Consider the following 26199-nt stretch of genomic DNA (forward strand, 5'->3'; position numbering starts at 1 on the left):
CAAATAAAACAGAAAAAAACCAAGCTGCTTTGCTTAAAGCAGGGGTTGGGGGCCCAGAATACTGACAGGGGCAGTTTATTTTCCTTACCAGGAAAGCTTGGACATCACAATGCTATGCCATTCATCCATTAATTCATTCAAAATTTCTTGAGCTCTTAGTTTTCTATTGCTGCTGTAACAAATTACCACAAACTTAGTGACTTATGAAACAATAGAAATTTATTAGGTTACAGTTTTGGGGATTCAGAAATCCAAAGTTGGTGGGCTTACTGAGCTAAAATCAAGGTGTCCGTGGGACTATGTTCCTTCCTGAAGGCTCTAAGGTAGACTTTGGTCCTTGACTTTTTCAGCTTCTGGAAGCCACTGGCATTCCTGGACTCCTGGCCCCTTCCCAGCAATGGCAAGTAAAGTCCTTATCATGTCACATCTTACCCCTTCTTCCCTTACTGCATTTCTCTAGCCAGAGCTAGAAAAGGTTCTATTTGTGAGGAGCCATAGGATTCTTTTGAACCCAGGGAATCCAGGGTAGTCTCTCCACCTCAAGGTCCTGAGCTAAATCACATCTGTAGAGTCCATTCTGCCATACAAGGAAAAAATTCACAAGTTCCAAGAATTAGGGCCTGGCCATCTTTATGCCATTACTCTGCCTATCAAATCCACCCTCCATGGGCCGTGTGTTGTTTGTTGCTATTGAGACTACAGGAGGCTAGAAATAGGCATACTAGCAGTAAAATATGTTGCAAATATTGACCTGACAGCCTGGGAGAAACAGGTAAAGTGAGACACCAACAAAAAATAAAATTTGAAAAACACTCTCTCAAACAAATACTGTACTTTGGAGCTACTTAGAGAAAGGCGGTCACCACTACATACTTGAAATGCTTTCTCCCCCTACCCACCTTTATTGAGGTATGAATGACAAAAATCGTATATATTCAAGGTATACAGTGTGATGTTTGATATAAGTATACATCACAAACTGACCACAATCCAACTATCACCTCATAGTTACCCTTTTCTTCTGTGTGTGGTGAGAACACTTGAGATCTACTCTCAGCAAACTTCAAGTATATAATATAGTCTTATTAACTATAGTCCCTGTGTTGTACATTAAGTCCACAGAACTTATTCATCTTATAACTGAAAGTTTGTACCTTTTGATCTAGGTCTTCCCCAGCCTCTCGTAACCCCCACTCTATTCTACCCTGTTACCATGAATTTGACTTTTTCTTTTCTTTTCTCTTCTCTTCTTTAATTTTCTTTCTCCTTTCCCTTTCTTTTTTTTTTATTTTTTTTTTTAGATTCTACATGTAAGTGAGATCATACAATATCTGTCTCTGTCTGGCTTATTTCACGTAGTCTTTTATTTCATGAACCTGAATCATCAAAAAAAGTAAGGTTTAATACTTCTACCCACTGTTTAAGAAATAAAGGAAATGTGTGTACTACATATTAGAAAAATGTCTATAATCTATATAGACTAATACTGAAAAATTGCTTTTCTATATAAAGAAGTAAGCTCTGCATTTCAGCCCTCTCCTCTCACGTGGATACTGATGAGGGACATTACTCCCATGACTCCTCCTCTGTTCTAATGTTTAGTTATGCCAGAGTGAATTGTTGTTACAAAAGGCGAATATCCCATACTACTAGCTAAGTATATACAAAAATAAATTACAAGTTTATGTAACAGCTTTGGATGAAATGCTTCAAGAAATAGTTTGTCAGAGATGTGTGACTGTATTAGCAGATTTAATTTTAGCCCTAGCCAAATAGATTCCTATAAAATGAGCAAAATCCTATCTTTACCGGTGTTTGTATATAACTGATGCAAAAAAAAGGATATGGAGGCTACCCTGGTGAGATTATTTTGCAATTATTATAGATGTCTGTATTAGAATATTTGTTAAAACTGTGATAGAACATATATGAAAAATTATGGTATCCTGAAAAATGTAGACTCTTCTTCTGTGGCATGGATTATGGCACATACTTGTGTCCACATGCTTAATATCTGAAAAATCACTGAAGTTTTGGGGCTGTGCTATTTGGAGCCCTGACCAGTGATCTGACTGCTTTGTGGGAATGCTGTGACAGTATGGGATGGAGGACAGGATTTAGAATTGGACAGATCTGTTTTTTATCACTTAGAAGTCCAAATCCTCTGTAGCTCAATTTCTTCATCTTTAAAGTGACAATATTTGAATAAAATCTTAAAAAAATTTTTTTTTTTTAGAAAAGGCCACCTAGGTGGCTCAGTGGGTTAAGCGTCTGCCTTCAGCTCAGGTCATGATCCTGGGGTCCTGGGATCGAGCCCCACATTGGGCTCCCTGCTCAGAGGGGAGTCTGCTTCTCCCTCTACCCTTCCACCTGCTCATGATCTCTCTCTCTCTCTCACTCTCTCAAATAAATAAATAAAATCTTAAAAAAATTTTTTTAATAAAAAAATAAAATTAGGATATATGAAACTTAAAGTTTGTGATAAGATATTCAAAATGTTTGGTACATAATAAATGTTCAGTAAATGGTAGCCATTATTCACTGTATTGGTGAAACAACACCAGCATCTGCACTCACATTTTTCAACATCCTGTCTGATAGCACTGATGAACTGTACATGCTCTTATTTAAAGCCAGGCCCTGTGATTGACAGCTGGATCTTACCCCTTCTTGCCTTTTCAAGAACGTTGTTCAAGAAGTTGCCTCTCTTCTAATCCACATCGCCAGCTACACCCACCTGCTGCGTCATCCACACAGGCATATGGACAACCTGATGTTTCTACCGGCTTACAGAGAGAACTCGCCCCTCGCCCCAAGTCCTTGCCAATTGCTACCCCACTTTGTTTTTATTTATTTATTCATTTGTCTGTTTGCTCTCCTTTGAAGGACAACTCTTTAAAAGAGCTGTCTACATTCACAGTTTCTAATTACTCTCTTATGTTCTCTTAAACTCATTCCAGACTGGCTTTTTCCATAACTGCTTCAGTAAAAATGTTCTTATTAATGTCATCAGTGAGCTGTATCCTGCCAAGTCCAGGGGTCAGTTCTCGGTTCTCCTCTTACTTGACCTATTACGAGTATTTGACATAGTTTGACCTCCTCCTCCAGGTAATTTTTCTTTTTTTAAACTTGGCTTCCTCCTACTCCTTTGGCTTCTCCCTCAAGCTCCCCAGCTCTTTTGTGAGTTCTAAATCTTCTCTCAGACCTCTTCCAGTTAGAGCACCATAGGACTCAATTCTTTGTTCTTGTTTCTGTCTGTCCTCACTCCCTGGATGGGTTCATCCACTCTTTTGAATGATGAATAAATTCCATTTATACATCAAAGGCTATCATTTATATATCTAGCCCAAACTTCCCTTCTAAATCCAGATTCAAATATCATGACCTCTAATATCCTCCCTAAGGTATCTCAAAGACATTTCAAATTTAGCACACTCAAAATTCAGCTCCTGATCTCCCCTCCAGGTCTTCTCTACCCTGAGCCTTCCCTATATCAGTTGATGGCAACACCATCCTTCCATTTGCTCAAGCCAAAATCCTTGGAGTCCTCTTTGACTCTTTGAAATCACATTCCAACTATCAAGAAATCTTATTGGCTGAGCCTACAGGAGATACAGAATCTAACCACTTCTGGTCAGTGCATTGCTACAACCCTTTCTTGCTTGGATTGTAACAAGAGCCCCTAACTGGTCTGTTTCTACCTATTGCTACCCTAAAGTTGGTTCTCACCACAGCAATCAAAGTGATTTTTTAAAAAAATATTTATTTATTTGAGAGAAAGAAAGAGACCGAGATAGCGACAGAGAGCATGAGTGGGAGGAGAGGGAGGAGAGGCTCCTGCTGATCAGGGAGCCCAACGTGGGGCTCGATTCTAAGACCCTAGGATCATGACCTGAGCCGAAGGCAGATGCTTAATGGACTGAGACATCCAGGTGCCCCCAACGTGACTTTTTTTTAAAGCCTTTTTTTTTAAACAGTTTTAGGTTCAGAGCAAAATTGAGAGGAAAGTATAGAGATTTCCCCTATGCTTCCTGACCCTACACGTGTACAGAGTGGTATATTTGTTACAATTGATAAATCTACATAGATATATCTTAATCATCCAAAGACCATAGTTTACACTGGGTTTACTCTTGGTGTTGTACCTTCTATGAGTTTGGACAAATGTACAATGACATACCTACCATTATACAGAGTATTTTCAGTGCCCTAAAAATCCTGTATTCCACCTTTTCATGCCTCCCCCTACAACCTCTGGCAACCACTAATCTTTTTGCTACCTTTTCCAGTGTGTCGTAATAGTTGAATTGTAGAGTATGTAGCCTTTTTGGATTGGCTTCTTTCATTTAATAATATACATTGAAGTTTCCTCCATGTCTTTTCATGGCTTGATAGATGGTTTCTTTTTACTACTGAATAATATTCCATTGTCCAATATACCACAGTTTATTTACCACCTACCAAAGAACATCCTGGTTGCTTCCAAGAAATCATTTGCACAATTTAGTCTTCATTTAAGTCCAAGGGAGACAGTGCTATGAAGAGTGTGACCCCACAGTGCTGAAAGGAGCTTTAACCAAACTTAAACCGGGATTACTGCTAAAATAGAAGATCACATTGGTAAAACAATAAAAAAAGTTTGAATTTTGTTTACAAGCCACTATTATCTATGTAGGTAGCATTGTAGTCTCAGAAATTTCAGTAAATGATAATCTTCATTTGGTCCAGTATAATATCTAGTTAGCATGTAGGTATTAGTGGAAAATAATCCATTTTGTTGTTGTTGTTGTTGTTTTGTTTTTTTAAAGATTTTATTTGTTTGACAGAGAGAGACACAGCGAGAGAGGGAACACAAGGAGAGGGAGTGGGAGAGGGAGAAGCAGGCCTCCCGCCGAGCAGGGAGCCCGATGCCAGGCTCGATCCCAGGTCCCTGGGATCATGACCTGAGCCGAAGGCAGACACTCAACGACTGAGCCACCCAGGTGCCCCGGTTTTTTTTTTTTAAATACATGGCAGCTACATAAATAGGGAAGATTTCTAGCCATGCGCAGATGGACTTTGTGTAATTTTAAGATGCCATAAATGAATATTAACTGATAAAAGAGCTCTGACATTTTAAAATATCTTCACATCTCCATGCCTCTGCTCATGCTGTTTGTCTTTCCTGGAATTTTCATCCCTTCCTTGTCAACTCTTACAAACTCCTCCTTATCCTTCAAAAGCCAGCCAGAGTCACATTTTCTCTCTGGCTTTTCTTGGCATGGTCTTCCTGCCAAGGGTTCTCCTCCTTAAGGTTAATTGATTAATTGCTTCCTCCTTTGTGTTCCCAAAGCATTTATCGCAGAGTGTGCATTTTATTTATGTACCTGCCTCTGAGTTGCAAGGGCACCTTCATCACCTTTGTTTCTCTAGTGACTGTCACAGTCCCTATCTCATAGTATCTGCTCAATAAAATGGATTTGAATTCGAAGCATTAGACCATTTTTACCTTCATCACTGATTCATCCAGCGAATATTTATTAAGAACTTTTAATATGCAAGGTGCTGTGTTATGGGCTCTCAAGTTACTAAAAAAAAGAGAATTGGATGCCCAACTTCTTAAAAACCTCAAATATAATAAGAAAAAACAAGTCCTGCATAAAAGTAACTGTAAGACATGGTTGTGTTATTTTCAAGGAGAGGTATGTGTAAGAACATGTGTGTAGGCCTCACGCTAGGGTTCAAGAATTTCTTCCTATTCACTAAGGAAATGTTCTTCCATAGCAAATGGTTAAAAAGCTGTGAATAGGGGCGCCTGGGTGGCTCAGTCGGTTAAGCGACTGCCTTCGGCTCAGGTCATGATCCTGGAGTCCCGGGATCGAGTCCTGCATCGGGCTCCCTGCTCGGCGGGGAGTCTGCTTCTCCCTCTGACCCTCCCCCCTCTCATGTGCTCTCTCTCCCTCTCTCATTCTATCTCAAATAAATAAATAAAATCTTTAAAAAAAAAGCTGTGATTAAAAACTGGTTCATTTGATGTCTCATAAAAGGTTAAATTCTCTGCTAGACCTAAAAATACATCTCTCTCCCTCACTTTGGTGTACTGTCCTACACTATTGGATTTAAAGCACTGCTCAGGTTTGCTGCTACTTGCCAAACAGTCTACACTTAAAGTAGAGAAAGTTTCTTTTGGTGCCTTGAGGTATGAATTTTATGCATTCCTAATTTTTAGAAAACACCTCAAGTGGTAGATCCTTTATGTGTTGCTGCACGTTCATTCCTAATTCCCATTAAGAAATTGGCTCTAGAATGCTTTTGACAAAAGTTAACAGTAATGGCATAGAAATGAAAACCCCAAACCACATTTTAAGGACAATTTTTTAAAAATTTGGTGAGCATACTTCAATTACTCAACACTGAATTGTATTTAAGCCAGTAGCATTTTTTTTTTTAATGTAGATTGTCTTTTCCACATTATGATATAAGATGTAAGAGCTTGAGTGATTGCAGATGTTAACTGGTCATCACCAGCAATTTTTCTGTTTTCATTTAGACTTGGATTATCACTTGCATTTATCTTCAACTACTCCTATTTAATCCTCTGGTCAAAACTAAAGGGATCTGCAGGAACCGTGTAACTGATGATGTGAAAGACGTTACAAAATTGGTAAGTAAGGAATGCTTTCAATAGCTGTGGGGTTTTTTTTTCCTTGTGTTTTTTTGAGAAGATTTCATTTTTTTCTTGTCCCAAGTTAGTATTTTTCCAAGACAAAGAAAGAAATCAATGAGTTATTCTAAAGGGTGTATAGAGAGCAAGTAGGGAGATATTACGATGAAGGAGAATCTGTTGGTAAAATCGGTAATATCACTGCAGTGACTTTGTTTCTTTGCTCATTTTTTTTTTCTCGGTCACAGGCAGCGAAGGACACTGGAGAGTTCTCTGTGTGCTGATGTGGTAGCACTAGCTTGTTCCCCATTATCTCTGTAGTGGGTTTCTCAGTGTGTTTTTTTTCCCCTCCATGCCTTCCTTCTCTTCTCTAACAAGCCTAACAAAAAAACCTGAGATAGCCATTCTCCCGTTTCCAACAGCATGAAGACCCCGTCACATGTGGGTGGGTATGTGCTCCCTCTGGGAACATAGCTGGAGAAGTGATTTGTTACCCAAATGTTGAACAGACTCATCTCCCACATTTGTCACATTGGAACTCATCCCTCAGCAAAAGCCATTTTACACCAGTGCCCCTTGGTCATGGCTAGCTTCATGCCATGATTCTCTTAAAATGCATACCAAGGAGAGAGAGATAATACAGCATCTGGAATGCATTCTACCCAGCTCTCCTGATCTAGGGGAGATTTTACATGCCCATTTGAGCTACAGTGTGTGACTTCAGGATGAGCAAACTTTGAGAAGCATTTTTTGTAAGTGCCTGGTTCAAAATTGCCAAGTGGAATTCTGTAATTTGAAAATTGTCTAGAGAACAGATGATCCGAGCATAGGGAAGAAATAAGGGTCATGAAATGGAGAAAAGAAAGAAAATTATATTTGTTGAGATACTTGTTTTCCCTACTCTTGATATATATTTTCTGGTTTATGTTTTATTTGGGGTTTATAGCCAAATTTCAAAACAGAAGTTTAATTCTATGGTCAGAGTCTTTCTGGCTTAGCCTCAATGCAGTTAGTAACACACACACACACACACAGTTTATGTGGATTCCATAGAAGGATGTCTACAGGGTCCAGGTTTAAAAAGTATTCTCTGATCAGTAGCTGAAGATACATCAACATGTTTTATTTGAGGGGCTGGTGATCAAAGCAATGTGGCATTTGCCTGCTATGTGCCCATCTAGGTATTAAGGATGAGGTAAGGAAAGTTTTTGTTTTTTTTCAAAGATTTTATTTATTTATTTAAGAAGCAAACACAAGCACAGGGAGGGACAGAGGGAGGGGCAGAGAATCTCAAGCAGACTCCGCATTAAGCACAGAGCCCGATGCGGGGCTCAAAACCTGAGATCATGACCTGAGCTGAAACCAAGAGTCAGATGCTCAATCAACTGAGCCACCCAGTCACCCCTGTTTTGTTTTGTTTTTTTCAAAGACCATAAAGCATAGACCTCTTCCTCAAGTTGCTTATTAATCTGTGACCCAAGAAACTATACTAAAAAGAAAATATATGCTATATTATAAATTTTATATTGGTAAAAGGCACTCATTGGTAAAAAAAAGCTCATTCAGTGAATGAAGACCTAATGTGCTTCACTGTGGTAAACATCATGATCTCCTGTGGTGCTTATTAAAATTACAGGTGTCTGGACTGCACTCTAAGAAAAGGATACAATGATAGGTCTGAAGAAGGGCTCCGGACATCTCATTTTAAAGAAATTTCTGAAAGGAGATTTAAGAACTACTGCTCTAGATGGTCTGTTCAGTCAAAATTTGGAGACCAAAGTGTCTTGATCCTAATTTAGTCCCAATTCTTATTATGACTAGTTTTATCTATGTTACATAAATTTATATGGATGTCAGATTAACATGAGTCTCAAAAATATGATGCTTAAAGTAGTTCACAACTGGGAAATTACAGCTCTCATGGGGCTTGACTGTGGAGCTGAGGATGATCAGTGGAGATCTGCAGTGGTCCTAAGGAGCAAATATCAAATATATTGGCAGTGAATCATAGTTGGAAGATGATGGTATATTTGGCCACAGGCCAAACATATCCAAAATTAACATGGTATTTAAGAAAAATTACTTATATGCATTATTACTTGCTGAGTGTTTAAGGAAAACTACTTAATGAGCATTACTTCCTGTGAAATATCGAACCTGTTTTTTCAAGTGGTGTAAGTAGGTATTACAAGCACCTTCCAAGATTTTTCATCCTTGTCTTTGACCATCTGTTTATTTTCAGTCTGGTACCTATCTGCTGATACAATGAAAAATGGCAAGAAGCATCACTGAGAAAGAAGAGCCTGGAAAAGAGATATTTATTAATATTGACACTAAAAGATAAATCCTCACCCCAAGAAAGCAAATGTAAAATCATTAGACTGAAAAAAGAGGGTTTTTTTCTCCCTTCCAGCAAATGACTCAGGGAAATTTTTTAATTTCAAGAGTTGATCTAGTGAAATTAGTGTGTTTAATTTGGATTATTGAAAAAAAAATCAAGTTAGTAAAAATTGGACTCAGGGGTGACGGAGAGGCTCAGTCGGTTAGGTGTCCGACTCTTGTTTTCGGCTCAGGTCTTGATCTCAGAGTTGTGAGATCGAGTCCCATGTTGGGCTCTACACTGGGTGTGGATCCTGCTTAAGAGTCTCTCTCCGTCTCTCTATGCCTCCCCCCTTCTCTTTCTCTCTCCCCCCCCCAAAAAAAAGATAGGACTCAGATTACTTCTAACTGACTAAAGACCTACATAATTCACAACCCATATTTCATAGAGTAGGAGATAGAAGAATAATCCCTGACCTCAAAATGTTCATGATCTAGTTTGGGAGATAAATTATCTCCATAAAAATATGAATGCATATCATTAATACCACAGTAACCACATACATGGATGCCATTTAAAAGATTTCATGTAGGACCAACCTGTGCTAATATATTGGTTAAGGAATGGATTTTGGAATTTGGTAGACCTGCATTTAAATCCCAGCTTTTTGACCTTAAATAACTACCTTTCTAAATCTGTTTCTACTTCTCAATTTTATCTTATAGATTAAATAAGAGAATGTATATGTAAATTTGTTTTTATCACAGTTATTGTCCTATAACTTCTTTGGGCCTCAGTTTCTTTATCAGTATTAAGATTAATAGTACTTCATAGAGTGATTATAAGGATTGAATCAGTAGAACAGTGTTAGGAACACAACAAGTGCCTGCTGAATATTAGCTATTAGAAGTGGTAGTAGTGATTGTGGGATCAGAGGATACTGGAGCTGAAAGGGAATTTAGAAACTGAGGGACGCCTGGGTGGCTCAGTCAGTTAAACCTCTGCCTTCGGCTCAGGTCATGATCCCAGGGTCCTGGGATCGAGCCCCATGTCAGGCTCCTTGCTCAGTGGGGAGCTTGCTTTTCCCTCTGCCTGCTGCTCCCCCTGTTTGTGCTCACTTGCTCTTGCACTCTCTCTCTCTGACAAAAATCTTTAAAAAAATAAATAAATAAATAAATAAATAAGGAAACTGAGACGCAGGAATGGTGAAGCCCAGCTCTGGGTCCCGTTACCAGCACTGTGCCATCTACAACAGTAGTTTTCAAACTGGCTCCTAGCGTCCACACAGCCACTCTGCCTTCATTTGTGTATCTGGCTGTCCAAATAAGACTTGATGTGGAAAAAAGAATCGAGCTGAAAAAATGTTGGAAATCACTGCTATAAACCAGCATTTGTAGGATATCATTTGAGAATCATTCAATTACCACGTTTTAGGATACTTATGAAAAGTACCACTGCCAGGGCTCCCACTGCGGAAATAGAGTCTCAGCTTGTGAGGATGGGGTGTTTCCAACTAGCATCGTAGGTGATAGGGATTTGCATGGAAGTGCCAGAACTGCTTAGGCGATCATACTTCTAATGTTGGGGTTTTTTCATTTTGGGGGAAAAAAAAAAAAAAAAGAACAACAACAACAAAAAAGAACTTATTTTTTTTTTTAAATCTCTGAGTTATTATCAAAAAACAAATACCTTTGAAAACTAAAGACAGTTGTCCTGGTGGGTTTAATTGTTAGTATTAACAGGGGATGACTTATAAGGAAAAATAAAAAAGCAAAAAGCTTTCTCCTGTGTTATTTCTGAAAACCAGCGTTATACTAAGCTGCTGTACATGAGTGAGTTGGGATATTTAAATATAAGCAGAGATTTCCCCCCCTCGGTAGCAGTGATTCTTATGTGTTCTTATCCTTAGCCTAAAACTCATTAATTTGACTAATTCAGATAGCAACGTGAGGGACTTCAGAGTTATATAGATACAGAGAATCACGGCCTCTCTCTGAAGTACAGTGGGGCAATTCCATAATGATACTGGGTCAGGTTGCACCTGTTAGAATAATTCAGTAATGCCCTGCCTCAAGGAGGTTACATAGAACAAGAGGGATTTGCTTTACTGGCACAACCTTGGTACATTCGATTGGAGAGAAAAAAAGTAAGTTGACAGTACCACTTTTCTTACCTTGTGATCCCAGTAATCTCTTTGACTGAAATCATTTCTTTGCAGTCTCTACTGGTTCCTCCTCTGCATGAGGTGCAACTGGTACTGTGCCCACTGATCTGAAGTCTGTTTCCTTGGGATGGTTCTCATGTCACAGAAGCACATGATTTATGACCTTAAAAAAAAATGACAGTTTTTTTTAATCTTGGACACTTTGTGCTGCCCCTATAGTCCCCATGGTTTTCATTTGAAATCCTTCTGGCATGTTTGCTCAGCAGAATAGTTCATCTATTTACAGAACATTTTGCTTTATTTCTAAAAAATGTTGTAAGACTTGTTTTAAATGACAAACTCAGACCTACCTAAGGGAAGGGTCAAGTATATGGGAAGAGGATGAAACAAACTTTAAACATTTGTATCTCTGGGACAATTAGGCTGCAGCTTTTAACAGTTGTGTTCTAGAAGGAGGCATCCAAATATTGAAATAGTTCAAATTGGTTTCCTCTTTTGTTCTTCGTACTGTTCCCTTCATTTGTGATCATAGTTTTCTTTCATTTGGGGGAATTTAAATGTGACTATGTTGCTTTTTAAAAACCTTTTTGTTTTAAAATATCTACTGAGTAATTATTTGTCTTCCTCAAAATGTTCAAGGCAGGTTGCTCCCCAGCCCCATCTTATAAAGGTGAAATTACTCTGTCTTTCCCAGGTCAGTCTACAAATCAGAATAGAATTAAAACTAAGGAATTCATAGTTTTTCTGGTCTTATGATAGGCACTTATTTTAAAACATGACTCTTAGAGTGTAATGTAATGGGAGTTTATAAAAATATCTCAGATAAATTTCACTTTGGACAGTTTTGAATAATCCTGATTTTTATTCCTCTTCAAGTACAATGTTTTTCAAATAGAATTACTACTGCATTAAAATAAAGTTTTGGAGTCTCTGAGTCTTTCCATTTCTAGATGAATTCTGAGCTTTTCTAAGTATATCTTCTCTTTAAAAGCAGAAATCTCAGGGGTGCCTGGGTGGCTCAGTTGGTTAAGTGGCTCAGGTCATGATCCCAGGACCCTGTGTCAGGCTTCCTGCTCAGTGGGGAGTCTGCTTCTCCCTCTGCCTCTCCTCCTTGCTCATGCTCTCTCTCTCTCAAATAAATAAATAAAAATTTTAAAACATCTTTTAGTAAAAAAAAATAATAAAAAAAATAAAAGCAGAGATCTCAGAGGCACCTGGGTGGCTCAGTCAATTAAGCCTCCTACTCTTGATTTCAGCTCAGGTAATGATCTCAAGGTCATGAGATCGAGTCCTTACATCTGGCTCCACCCTTGACAGATTCTCTCTCTCCCCCTCTCCCACTTACCCACTTGTGTTTTCTCTCTCTCAATATATCTTTAAAAATAAAAAAATAAAAGCAGAGATCTCATGGGGGTGCCTGGGTGGCTCAGTTGGTTAAACATCCAACTCTTGATTTTGGTTCAGGTCATGATCTCAGGGTCTTGAGATTGAGCCCTGTGTCAGGCTCCAGGCTGAGCATAGAATAGAACCTGCTTAAGATTCTCTCTCCCTCTGCGCCCTCCCCCCCGCCCCCGCACTGTGCCTGCATGCTCTCTCTCTCTCAAAAAAATAAATAAATAAAATAAATAAATGAAAGCAGAGATCTCCTACAGTCTTTTGGGGTTGGGTTTTCCTTTTTCTATTTTGGACCTTTGAAGAACAATGGTTTGACAGCTGGATAATTTTTAAAGTTTATTTTTATTAGTTTGCTACACTTAGCATTTTAATTTCTTCTCCTGCAGTCGGTAGAAATTTCCTCTTCTATTTAAAACTAAATTTTGGACTAGCAGTATTCAAAGAAAGGACAGAAGTGTATTGGAAAGAATATTTGTAAAAACTGACAAATGCCCTGCTATATTACCAAATGTGGCAGTCTTATTGTGAAGAAAAAAATCATCCTTCCTTTATAGAATGAACCACTTAGGTACTATAGTTCTTGTTCCTTGACTTTTTAAAGCAAGTTATTGTGTGAGTATCCAACAACCATGCAAAGCATTTTATTTGGATGCTGTCCTTTAATCATTACAAACCTAGGAGGTAATTATTTTTACCCCCAGTTTATTGATTAGGAAGCTGAGACCTAGTGATAACTAACTTGACCATCCTTACCTGGAAATAGAAAACTGAGTGGAGAAGTTCAAACCCATAACTACCTGTCTCTGGAACACATGAACCTAGTTCATAATTTACAATGTCTTAATTTAAGATTTAAATGTCAACTGCAGTTTAAGAATTATCATTGTAACCTCTTGAATTTTATTTCCTAGGTAGTAGTCACCTTATGATTAAGAAGTGGTCCTATTGTAGATCTTCTTTAAAAAAAATTTTTTTTTATTTTTTATTATTTTTTGGAGGGAGATGAGTCCTCTATTTAGGTATTTTTCACTGAGAAAAGAGGACTCAGAAAAGTCTTGTAAAGTTGTCATCTTATTATTTTTTTTAATCTCTGAGTTATTATCAAAAAACAAATACCTTTGAAAACTAAAGACAGTTGTCCTGGTGGGTTTAATTGTTAGTATTAACAGGGGATGACTTATAAGGAAAAATAAAAAAGCAAAAAGCTTTCTCCTGTTATTTCTGAAAACCAGCATTATACTAAGCTGCTATACATGAGTGAGTTGGGATATTTAAATATAAGCATAGATTTCCCCCCCTCTGTAGCAGTGATTCTTAAACTTCTCTGGGTCTGATGAGACTCTGGAAACTGTGAACTCTTTCTCCAGAGACGTTCACTTATGCACAACATTTCATGTATAGTACCGAGGGAATCAGGAGTTACTACTATTGCATTTTGATTCTTTTTTTTTATTTATTTATTTGAGAGAGAGAGAATGAGAGACAGAGAGCACGAGAGGGAAGAGGGCAGAGGGAGAAGCAGACCCCCTGCCGAGCAGGGAGCCCGATGCGGGACTCGATCCCGGGACTCCAGGATCATGACCTGAGCCGAAGGCAGTCGCTTAACCAACTGAGCCACCCAGGCGCCCTGCATTTTGATTCTTAACCTTGCACCAGGGAGAAACAACTGAGACAAGGAAGTGTTTCAGCAAAGATGTCCAAGAAGCCACTGATTTCATGAGACCTCGATGACATTTGAATCATGAGATCCAAAGATTTTAGATTAGTGATCTAGAGAGGGCATTAAGCGTTCTAACTTTGAGTTCTTTTTTCTTCTGAGTCCAAATACCTTTAGGACCTGGTATGCAGCCAGTGCTTGTTGGCGTAAAAAGACTTTTTCTTGGCTGAGTTTTCAGCGTTTTCTCATGATGTTCCCTTATGCGTTTGGCTTTGTATTTGTGTTTCCCAGTGTCACTGAGTATGGTCAATCCTAAAGACACCCAATGGGGCCCATCTAGTAGAGCGAGCCCATCATAAAGTGACTTGTTTTTGCAGTTTTATGCATTTTACAATCTGGCATAGTATTGACATGTTCAAACGCCAAACCACAAAAGCTCATTAGGATAATTTGGCTTTGGGCAAAATTCTCCATCAATTAAGTTCCATTTTGTTTTTTGTTTTTTGGGGGGTTTTTTTGTTTTTTGTTTTTTTTTGTCCTGGGCTTATTTTACTAGAATTGATTTGTTTTCAAAATCTATAGTTTTGATTACTCATCCATTTAACCCTATCATCAGGCTACTTCCCTGGAATCTAAACCTCATTTCTGGTTTTTTCATCTTCCAATCTCTATATAAATATTTAATACACATTCAGCACTTTTCTAGTGGTCTTCTAAACTTTTCCTGGTCTCCGTTCTATCCTTGGTCCAATCCATACCTTCCAAACCTGTCTTCCTGAATTTACTATCCTGATCCCTCCTTGTTTGGATGCCCAGTGTAGCACCACTACTTCCATGAGAAACTTAGATCTGACTACATTTTTAGTAATTACCTAGTACCCTTTATTTTGCAGACAAGTGGTAGAAGTTCTGTGGAGAGGAAATGAGGCAGAAGTGACTTGCTTGTAGGGTTTGGTGGTAGAGCATGTCCTACTGGACGTCAGTGCCTCCCATTGGGCCTCCTTAGCCCAACAGTAAAGTCCTTCTCTAATGTGGTTTTCTTGGCATATTTCCTTCCTCTTGCCTGCTGGAGCCTGATTTATCTGTCCGTGGTCTCCCAAACACACCTGTGCTTTCCCATTTCCTTTTCTTTGCATATGACCCCTCCTCCATCTAGAACATCCCACTCTCTTGCAATTAATAGAAACTCATCTTCGTGTACATACCATGCTTAAGCACTAGGTGTTTCAAATGAGTTATTTAGTCCTTATTTAGTCTTTAGAAATTCACTAGCTAGATTTTTGTTATGATTCCCCTTTTACACATGTCGAAATTAAAGCAGATTAAGTAACTTGCCCAAGATCTGAGTTAACACGCAGGAGCCCTGGATCCAACAGTGTGTCCCCAGAACCCCTGTGCTATGATTCCTCCGTCAAACTAACATCTTCTGAATCCCAGGCCAGAGGCTCCCTCCCTCTGCACTGTCAGACTTTCTGATCAATGTACATCAAAGAAGCTGACTTTATCGCAAAAATATCTGTGTTCTCTGAGTGCTCTTCAACACACCCCCAAGTGCTTAGAAAGTCATAAAATAATTCATGAAGCAACCATAAAAATCTACACCTTGACTTCCTAAGTTCTCTTCCAAATGTAATTGGAAAAGAACCAATGTCAGCCAAGAGAGTAATAAAGGGAGACTGTTCTGGAGAGGATGGTGCTGAGCAAAGCATGGAGGGCTGGGTTTGTATCCTCCCTCCATCAAGAACTCCTGATGCCTGCTACCTGGAGATACCAGTTAGCCCCCTGGAGCCTCCATGTCTTCATCTATAAAACAGACTTAATAGTATATATCTCATGAGATCATGGCAAAGGCTGTATATGAAAACTTGTTATAAATCACAAAGCATTTTTCAAAAATAGAATTTTCATCCCATCGGAAATTAAATCTCCGTAAATCAGTTTAAGACAGAAATTATTACTATAGACCGCCCCCAAGTAGTAAGGTATGGAGATTTCAGTGTGTTTCAGTAAGGTTTCTTTGACTTCTTTCAACTGATTCTTATATATAAATTACTAATAAAATGGAATTGGCCATATCCCTTACATTTTTTTCCGCTCATTAGGTTTATGTATATACTCCGGTCCTAAGCTTTCTGAATACTAATTCTGTCAATTTTATATAGGTAGGTAGATACAGATAATGTGAATTATTCTTAAGGAGGGGCTAGAATGTCAAGCAGGTTGTGTTCAGAACACCGGCCACTTCTTGTCATGTTTCTCCATCTGGAATGGCTTTAATTAACATGGTTGGTTCGTAACATAGTAAAATGTTGCTGTTCAGTCTAATTCCGGTGTTTCTACCTGCAAAAGTGTCAGCTGTGTCTTTGCCAGCAGAGCTTACATAAAATGGGTCATTTTGCTCTTCAAAAATGGGCATGAAGATCCAAAGACAAAAGAAATTTTAGAAGCCTGGTGGGAAATTTGACCGAGAGGAAGGAAGTACCCAGGACAAATGTGCAGAGAGTGGATGAAATGTGTAGTAGAACCACAGTGGCGAGGGAGGCTTGACTGTCAGAGAGCTGAGTTTTAGTCCATACTTGACACCCAGGAACTGTGCGACCTTGGTCTAGTCACTTGACCTCTTTGAGCCTCAAGCTCTTTGTCTGTTCAATAGAGATAATATGTCACAGGGATCAGAATATTGGATGTGATCCTGCCGCGTAAGCCCTGATTGAGCACAGTACCTGGCACATACTGAGAAAATATCAGCCTCGAGACTGAGATGAGTGTGAGGTGGTACCATTAGAGGGATCAGTTCCTACCTTGGCTCCCTTCTGACTCACTTAGGCCTTTGCCTATATTCCTTTCTCACCAAATTGTTCTCAGATTCTAGAAGCTTTTGGCATGGCCAGGAAGAAACCTACAGATTGTGTTATGGGAGACTTGTCAGAGGTGACCTAGTCCAGCAAACATGAGCAAGATCCTACCTTAATATGGGGAAGAGCAAAGATTTCAGAGAAAGGATGAAGGGGAAAATCTGCAAAAGTAAGGTTAGACCTGCTGAAGATGTAATAGTGCAAAACCACTTTTTTACACCATATATTGTCTTAAGACTCATGGTCTAAATCAGTTGTTGGCTGTATTTAGCTGGAAATTGTAATCATGGTGGTATGACAGAGCTGGTGCTGTATGTAGGAAAGGAGATAAGAGAACCTAGAAATCTAGAACCTAAAACTCTGATAAGAGAACCTAGAACCCCAGGATCCATACCTGGGAAGTCAGTTGCCAATATATCCCTCAATATAGAATATGGATTGTTTATGATGTGTTTGGCACATTCAGTTATCACAGTTCATAAATTGGCTATTTGACATGGGGACCTTCATCTCCATTTTATAGATGAGAGAAAGAAACCAAAGTACAGAATTTGATTTGGTTCCAAATCAGGTGTTTGTTCAACACATGCCACAGTGACTGATGGAGATGAGTTAGATATTTTTTAAAAGCCTTTAAAAGAAGCTAGGCAGACATTCGACACATTTCCAATGTTCAGGCCTATGTAAGCAGATTAAGTTATCTCACAGAACTGAATCTCTACAAATTATTTAATTAGAAACCATTTGCATTTCATAAGTAGTAGCGTTCTTTTGAGTTTCACTGACATTTTTTTCTAGGATCAACAAGTTCTCAAACTTGCATCAAAATCACCTGGAGGACTTAAGTAAGATTCAGTAGGGCTGATGTGGCCTGAGAATTTGCATTTTTAGCAGTTCCCTGGTGATGTTGACACATCATTTTGAGAACGATTGACTAAAAAAACCAAAACAGAACATTGTATTACTGATTCTTTGGTGAAACAGTATGAAAACAGTCCTGGAAGGGATTCCAAGACCACAGATAGAAATTGAAATTTAGATGTTTCCAAAACTCACTGGATTATACTTATACTCATTACTGAATGTGGAGTCTAAAAGACTTGTATTATTACTGTATTTTTGGAGAGTGCTTTTGATTACAAAAGGAAATCAAGAATGGAAAATCACTATGAAAATATTGAAAAGCAATGGTAACTTAAAAACAATATAACAGGTTTGTATGTATTTTTTTCCCACTAAAAATAGTATGATTAATTGCTATGTGTGAATTTTCTCATGGATTTTTTTTCCCTTTTTTTTCTTCTTTTTTTGGTCTCTGCAGGTGGCAAATCTTCCAAAAGACTATAAGATAGCCCTCAAATATGTCCCCGGGATGGATGTTTTGGTAAGTAAACTGTACATTTCTGAGTTCCTTTTTAGTAGCTGACAAAAGAGATGGGATCATTCTATTGAGACAGGAAATTACCAGCCATTTAGGAGTTAGCTAATTGTCAGTATTTGAAGAAAGTATCCTTGGAATTCAACTTGGATGGTTTTGTTTTTGTTTTATCCTCAAGTGACTGCTAAACTTTACTTAAGGGTAAGCATTTCAGCACGTGTCTTAGACCTGTTAATTCTAAAGTGAAAAAGATCATCTTCCTTAGAGCTAGCCACAGATTTCTCTTTCCTTTAGCTTCCTCCTAAAAAATGCTTGAGTGTAAAATTGGGCACATTTTTTGCTTATTCTGAAAAGGTCCTTTATAAGTCTCTTTCCTATTTAATTTGAGACCACCATGTATTTTATCTCAGAATTTATTAGTCAAAAGATTCTGAGAAACTAACAACATAAATATGAGGTTATGATTATAAATACACCTTTATTGCTGCAACCAAGAAATTTTAATTATTTTCCTGATTACAAGTTATCAGAATTCATACATGAAGAAATCTTGCAAGCATAGAGATGCCTATGTACCCACCGCATAGCTTGTTAAACCTTACCATGGTGCAATATTTGCTTCAAATATATTTTTTAATGAAACATTATAAATATTACTAAAGACCCCTGTATTGCCTCTTTCTTGTCTCCACTGGTCCCCACTTTGTCTCTTACAGACAATTTGACTATTAGGAACAAGTCTTCTGTGCTGGAATTTTTCATTCCACTGCATGTTTTCAAGGCTTGGCATGGGGATAGCATCCCTTGGGGTTGTGTCCAGTGCAACAAGCCTTAGTAACGCTGCCTGCTCTTTTCCATTTACTGCAAATCTGTACTAACACATAAGTTACTGTATTTTTTGCAGACTTAATAGCATTATACTGTATATACCACTTTGCACCTTGCTTATGTTTTGTAACACACATTTGACATGTGCTGATCCATGTTGATTCATTTTAACTGCTGTATTGTGTTCCTTGAGTTAATTTAAAATCATTTGGGTGACTCCGCAAGTAGACATCTTTCCATGATTTATGAAGTACTGATTACAGATCCACTTTGCGTAAGCTGTCTTAGGCTTTGAGTACTTTTTGTGGGTTAGTCAATCAAAATTATTACCAGTTTCAGTGTGTTAACACGTCTCTAAGTGCTTGTGCTTAAAAAGTCTTTCAAAGACTGACTCTAACGTTATCATTTCAAGAGAATGTCAAAGGCCTATTTCTTTTCATTAGGAAAGTAAACATTTTAGTTAGCATGAACTATCTAAAGTTCCTTAGAACATTTCTCTTCATGTTGAACCAGATATCCTCAAATCTAGGTCAGTGTCTGTCCCATTGAATTAGGGAGAGTTCTCTGGAAATAGGAATGTAAAATCATAGCAGACTGGAAGTTAATTAATCATTCAATTACTCAGGGAACAAGTACAGTATTTGTTTAGGAAAAAATATGGAGCCAGCACCTTACCAGATACTTTAAGAAACAAACACATCATGTAGCCTTATGTGCAAAAGACTTTAATAATAACTAGGTGTGGGGGGATGATTGGGCCTTTATATAATGCTTTTTTTTTTTTTAATTTTCAAAATGATTTCACATATTTATCTCCTTGGATGATTAGAAAAACCCTTCCAGGAAGGCAAGATAGCTACTGTGATTTGTGTGATTTCTGTTTTACAAATGACACAAACTGAGGTTTACAAGTACTTACCCAAGTATTTACTAAAAAGTGACAGTCTTAAAAAGAAACCTTAGGTCATCTGACATTTAACCTTGGGTTACAGAATGTGAGTATCTAAATAATTACAATAGCGAGGGAAGGTTTTTGTCTTTTTTTTTTAGATATTTTATTTATTTGAGGGAGAGCAGAGGGAGAGTGAGAAAGGGAGAAGCACACTCCCTGCTGAGGAGGGAGCTAGATATGGGGCTCAATCCCAAGACCCTGAGATCATGACCTGAGCTGAAGGCAGACAACCGACTGAGCCACCCAGGCGCCCAAAAGGAAGGTGTTCTAAGTGAAACATTCAAGTAATAAAGATGTACCCTGACCCTGACTGGAGAAGCATTTAGGTGTGTGATTGCCAAACTGACTCAAAGAAATCATGCAGCTCTTAATGTTAAACTGAAAATAACAAAATAGATTATTTTGTGCTGGTATAATCATAGATTGTGCTAAATCACAGATTTCAGTATGGGCTGGTGGTAGCAAGAGCCAAACTTGTAAAAATAAAGCTGATTCATTGCCACATTTTTTTTTTCGTGCTTCTGTAATTGAGAAAAGTCCACTATTATTTGATCTTGGCATACTGTCCTGGCACAACTGGAGAAACTTTGTTCTTGGCTACCACAATTGGCAAGAAAAATAAGCCCGTGCAGAAGGCTTTGGGCAGAAACTGGTCGTAGGCTTTGTTTTACCTTTATTTTAAAATGTGAGTTTCTGCCAAGACCAGAGGAGTTTCCCAGTGGAGAGGCCAGTGATGATTTGTCAGTGGTCAGAATCCCAGCTGCCTTATCTTTTGTTTCTAAACAATAGAGGGCGGAGTAGAAATCAGAATGGGTACCAGAAAGATTCTTTGGGGCCAAAGCAATAAAATTCTGCTTGAGGCACCAGGCAGAAAAAGGCTCTAGAATAGAATACAGTTCATTGTCATGCTTTTGCTTTAAAAATCTGCTAAATACTCCTGGGGGGGGGGGGGGCGCACTACTTTTCTAAGAGACCTCCTAGAAAATTACCTAGCAAATTCTCTCTCACAAATAGCAGGATGTGACCAATCAGTTGGTACTTAAATCTGATGATAATTACCAATTCTATTTTAAACTCTTGAAACTATAATATTGCCAGACTGTTCGGATTTTAAGTCACTAACCATAAAAATCCTAAACGTTTCTGATCCTTCTATTTACCAGTAATGTTACCACAGGAAGACCAAAAATTGGGTTGCTGAATTTGGGCCACACATCTAGTCATTCTAATGTTTATAAAATGATATAAACTATGACTTGCTTGTAGTATTTGAGTAAAAAAGACATTTCAGTTTTAATTAGATTCATCAGTTTTAACTTTTTATTCAGAAATAATTTCAAATTTACAGAAAAGTTATGAGTTCTAAGAACACTCACAAACTCTTTAATCCATATTCATCTATTTTTAACACTTTGCCTCATTTGCTTTACTGAACGCTTGCTTTCTGTGCACAGGCTGTTATTTTTCTAAACTCACTGAGTCACTTGTATACTTAATGGCTGTTTGCCCCTCAGTACTTAAGTGTGTATTTCCTAAGTAAAAGATTTTCTCTTATGTAACCACAGTATGGTTGTCAGTTTCAATAAATTTATCAATAACCCAAATATTTAAATCTATTGGCTGTATTTCAGTTTTATCAAAATTTATCTTTTTTTTTTTTTAAGTATTTCTTTTCCTCCAGTACAAGATCCAGTCTAGGATAATGGTTTTTGCATTTTTGATATTATGTGTGATAGAATAATGGTTCCCCAAAGATGTCCTAGGCTGTGAATATATCACCTTATGTGATAAAAGGGACTTGCAAATGTAATTAATGATTTGGGGATGGGGAGTTTATCTGGGATTATCCAGATGGGCATGATCTAATCTTGTGAATCCTTGTAAGAGGGAAGCACGAGTGTGAGAGCCGGAGAGAACGATTAAAAGATGTTGCACTGTTGGCTTTGAAAATGGGGCAAGGGGCCACAGGGCAAGGGATGCACGTGGTCTCCAAAAGCTGGAAAAGGCAGGGCGCCTAGGTGGCTCAGTTAAGTTGTCTCCCTTCAGCTCAGGTATGATCCCAGGGTCCTGGGATTGAGCCTGGGCTCCCTGCTTAGCAGGGAGTCTGCTTCTCCCTCTCCCTTTGCCCCTCTCCCAGCCCGTGCTCTCTTTCGCTCTCTCTCAAATAAAAAAATAAAATCTTAAATAAAATAAAATAAAAGCTGGAAAAGGCAAGGAAAGCAATTCTCCTGTAGAGCCCCTAAAAGAAACCTAGCCCGTGTGAACACCTTGATTTGAGCCTAGTAAGACCTGTTTTAGATTTCTGACCTCAGGAAGGGTAAAATTATTATTTTGTGCTGTTTTAAGCCCACTAAATTTGTGTAAACTAATATCTCATGTCTCTTTAGTCTACTTTAAGAGTTCCTCAGATTTTGTATGTCAAGCCATGGTGCTGCGTAAATGATGAGGCATCCTCAGCTTATCACACCTAGAGGCACACAGTGACCATCTTCCCCTTGAGGTGCTTAAACAGATCCCCTGGTTAAGGTGTTCCACTAGTTCTGTGTATTTCCTTGTTAGCAACTCTCAAACAATATTTGAGGGAGATGTCTTAAGACCATGTACAGTTCCTCATCAAAGTTTCTCTTAAAAATTTAGCATCCATTGATGATTCTTACCTAAACCATTCTTTATGTCACATCAGTTTTTAATTATTTTTAAAGGCAAGGTTGAACAAAGAAGCCATTGGGAATATGTGACATCATTCTAAGCATCATCCTGCGGGCCGCCTTCCCTGAGCAGCACCCTTCCCTGGGTCTGCAGGATTCCAGTTCTCAATTCTTCCCGCCTTCTTTTGCTGGGCCCTGCTGCCTCTGGGCTCCTCTCATTTCCCTTGCCATTCCAGCACTTCCCGTTTGAGGTTTTGACTCTTCTTGAGTAGACAGAGTGATTAAACAAACAAACACATACCTAATTATTTTACCCCTCCTTCTTCATATGCTTTGAATGTCTGTATGCCTGTAGTTCTTAGGAAACAGAAAAAAGGAGCTCCTGAAACAAGGCCCCCGAGACCCTCATGATGTGGCACCTTTCCAAATCCTCTTCCAGCCCCAAGTCCCCACGTGCTCCCTGTGGCCCCTGTTCCTCTGTGCGCAGCTTCCTTTGTACCTAATCGGACCTTTGATTCCAGTAACTCCAGACTGATGGTTTCATCTTCACTTGTGTAAGGGAACCTTCCCTTTCCTCCTTGATGAAACCAAATCCTCTGGTTGGAAAACACTCTTTGTGACCTTCTTCAAAGTAGCAGTTTTCCGTTGGTGGATTTATTTAATTGATAACCTTCCACTTAAACCTGTCAGCTTCATGAGGGCAGGGATTGTCTCTGTTTGCTCTGTTTTATATCGTCAATGCCTAATGACTGATAGGCACTTCATGAATATCTGCTGAGAGAAAGTGAACAAGGAAGGAGAAAAGTTCTTATGTAATCTCTTGTTGTTTCCCCGAGGCACAAATTTGACCTGAATAGAGTCCACAAGATTATTGTATTGATTGAGTGCCTGTAACTCCTCAAACAATATCTGCACAACATTATTGCTGTCTTTTTTTTTTAGATATATGTACATTTTATTAAAAATCTTATGTATAAAGTATTATGCAATTTTTAGGAATCATGGTTTCCATGAGGCGCCTGTTAAACTACTTTCATTGAGTCATTTCCATATTTAAGGACTTTCTCATTGTTCCAGTGAATAAAGGCTGAATGCCAAATTCCTGAATCTGATGTTCATGACTCTTCATAATCTTGCCTCATCCTAACCAGCTCATCTTAGTATCTATTACTCCCCAACACAAACCCACCACCCCAGCAAGATGCATCCCTGCCTCCTAAAATTACCGTGCTTATTCTCAACTCCAAGACTTTGCTCAGTGCTACTTCCCTTTGCCACGAATGCCCTTTCCTCTTCCATCCACTCATTCCATTTCTACCTGCAGAATCATGCACTATCTCGTAGCTGAAGGCAACCTCATGGTCCTCTCATCCAAGGTCAGGATGAGATCCCACTTTCTCCCCAGGCCCATTTCCTACCATTCAAGACTATGCTCTCTTCCCTGTATCATTTGGCCAGTAAAAACTGGCATTACCCCTGCTCCGCTTGGTTCGGGAGACATGGTGGTCAATAACCACCAACATGGTATCTGATCTGTGGACCTTACCTTTTAGCTCATTATCTCTGAATTTTTATAGAATTTGTCCAGAAGCTATTCATTTTGGGTACCTGATGATATATTGCTTACAGAGCTATTTAAAACTGTATATGTTATATATTTGTCTCAAAGTGTTGTGAGAAATAATTAAGATCAGAAAAGCCCAAGATATAGAATATATACATTTGTCAGATGTTATCATTATTTTGTTATGTTTTCTCTTTTTACTGTATCTTATTTATCTAAAGATTAGGGATCAAATCTTTCACTCCTCTGTATTCTTCGCCATTCAAGCAGGTAGGTGTTACTCAAAAACTGCTTACCAGTAAACATTTAACTGTTAACAAAAAAATGTCCTGATTTCCAAATCTTGAAGGAGTCCATCTTATTTGTTTAGAGTTCTTTGGTTCTCACTAACAGTGATGAATTGAAACTTAATTTAAAGAAGGAAAGAAAGAAAAAAAGAAAGAAAGAAAGAAAGAAAAATTCCAGTTATAAGAATGCTGAAGAACAGCATTCTAGTAAAAAAGCGAGGATGTGGCCAGGCTTCATGAAGGGACTCCACCAGGATTGGAAAACTACCAGGTTTTCCTTTTCCTCTCTTTGAGTCTCTGCATCTCTGCCTTATTCTGTTTTGTCTGTGCAAAATTTCTTTGTGTTCCAGTCACCTGGTGAAATGTAGCTACCCCAGACTCCCAGCTTTATATATTTGCAGTTGTAGAGCTGCTCAGAGACTGTTCAGTTTCTATTACCTTACAGGTTTGGGTGGGGGAGACTTCCCAACTGGTCCAACTGGCTGAGGGATCTACCATTATCCAATCAGTTAGGGCCACAGGGCAAGTTCATAGGATCCATACCTAAGGCTCAACCCCTACGATTAGAAGTACTTCCTATAGAAATAGATTAAATCAGCCAAGTAGACACTGTATTTATCTACTTCTACCTCCTATATAATAAGAAAGTATGTATGTAAAATGAGTAAGTATAAAATGTGAAATGAATAAAATAGAACATTAAATACTATTTTTAAGTGGCTCTTTTGTGTACTCAAAGTACAGGGCCCATCTTAATAAGTGATTATATTAAGACACTCTTCAGAATATCTAGACCATTACTCTCTGGTAGAAACATAATGGAAGCCATATATGTAATCTTAAAAATTGTTCAGTAACCACATTTAAAAAAAAGTAAAAAGGAATGTGGGAATAGGTAAAATAGTTTTTATTGCAGTATATCCAAAATAACATTCTACCTTATCAAAATAAATTAATGGAATTTTAAATTTTTTCATATTCAAAATCCACTGTGTATTTCATACCTATAGCATACTTCTGTGCAGACATTAAATTTTCATCAGAAATATTTACTCCACATTTAGATTTTCATAAAATTTACAATTGATAGTGCAGATTCATATACCTAAGTTTTTTCCAAATACACTTAAAAGTTTTCCAGGCATGGGCAGCTGGGTAGCTCAGTAGGTTGAGCATCTGACTCTTGATTTGGGCTCCAGTGGTGATCTCAGGGTTGTGAGATCGAGCCCCATGTGGAGCTCCATGCTTAGCACAGTGTCTGCTTGAGATTTTCTCTCTCCCCTCCCTCTGCCCCTCCTCCTGCTTGCACGTGCTCTCTAAATAAATAAAATCTTCTTTAAAAAAACCTTTCTCCAGTCACTGAATCATAAGTAAAATTAAAATTTTAGTGCTTTAGTCATGCTAGCCACATTTTGAGTGATAAGTAGCCACAGCGGCTAATAGCCCCTGTATTAGCTAGCACAGATTAGATAGACCCCATTATTTTACGGAGAAACATGAAGCTCTGA

General features: G+C 38.4%; 1 protein-coding gene across 4 annotated transcripts in view; it reads left to right on the forward strand.

Annotated features, from left to right (window-relative positions):
* The window catches only part of KITLG (KIT ligand), a 121412-nt gene that overhangs the window by 26856 nt on the left and 68357 nt on the right, over positions 1-26199 (forward strand). For all 4 annotated transcript variants that reach the window (XM_034987872.1, XM_034987871.1, XM_034987870.1 and 1 more), the window contains exons 2-3: positions 6530-6643; positions 18356-18418. In XM_034987872.1, the coding sequence (XP_034843763.1) occupies positions 6530-6643; positions 18356-18418 (177 nt within the window). The remainder of the gene's footprint in view (positions 1-6529; positions 6644-18355; positions 18419-26199) is intronic.

The sequence above is a fragment of the Mirounga leonina genome, unplaced genomic scaffold (assembly GCF_011800145.1).
Source record: "Mirounga leonina isolate KUSES-001 unplaced genomic scaffold, KU_Mleo_1.0 Mir_418, whole genome shotgun sequence".
Classification (NCBI taxonomy): Eukaryota; Metazoa; Chordata; class Mammalia; order Carnivora; family Phocidae; genus Mirounga; species Mirounga leonina.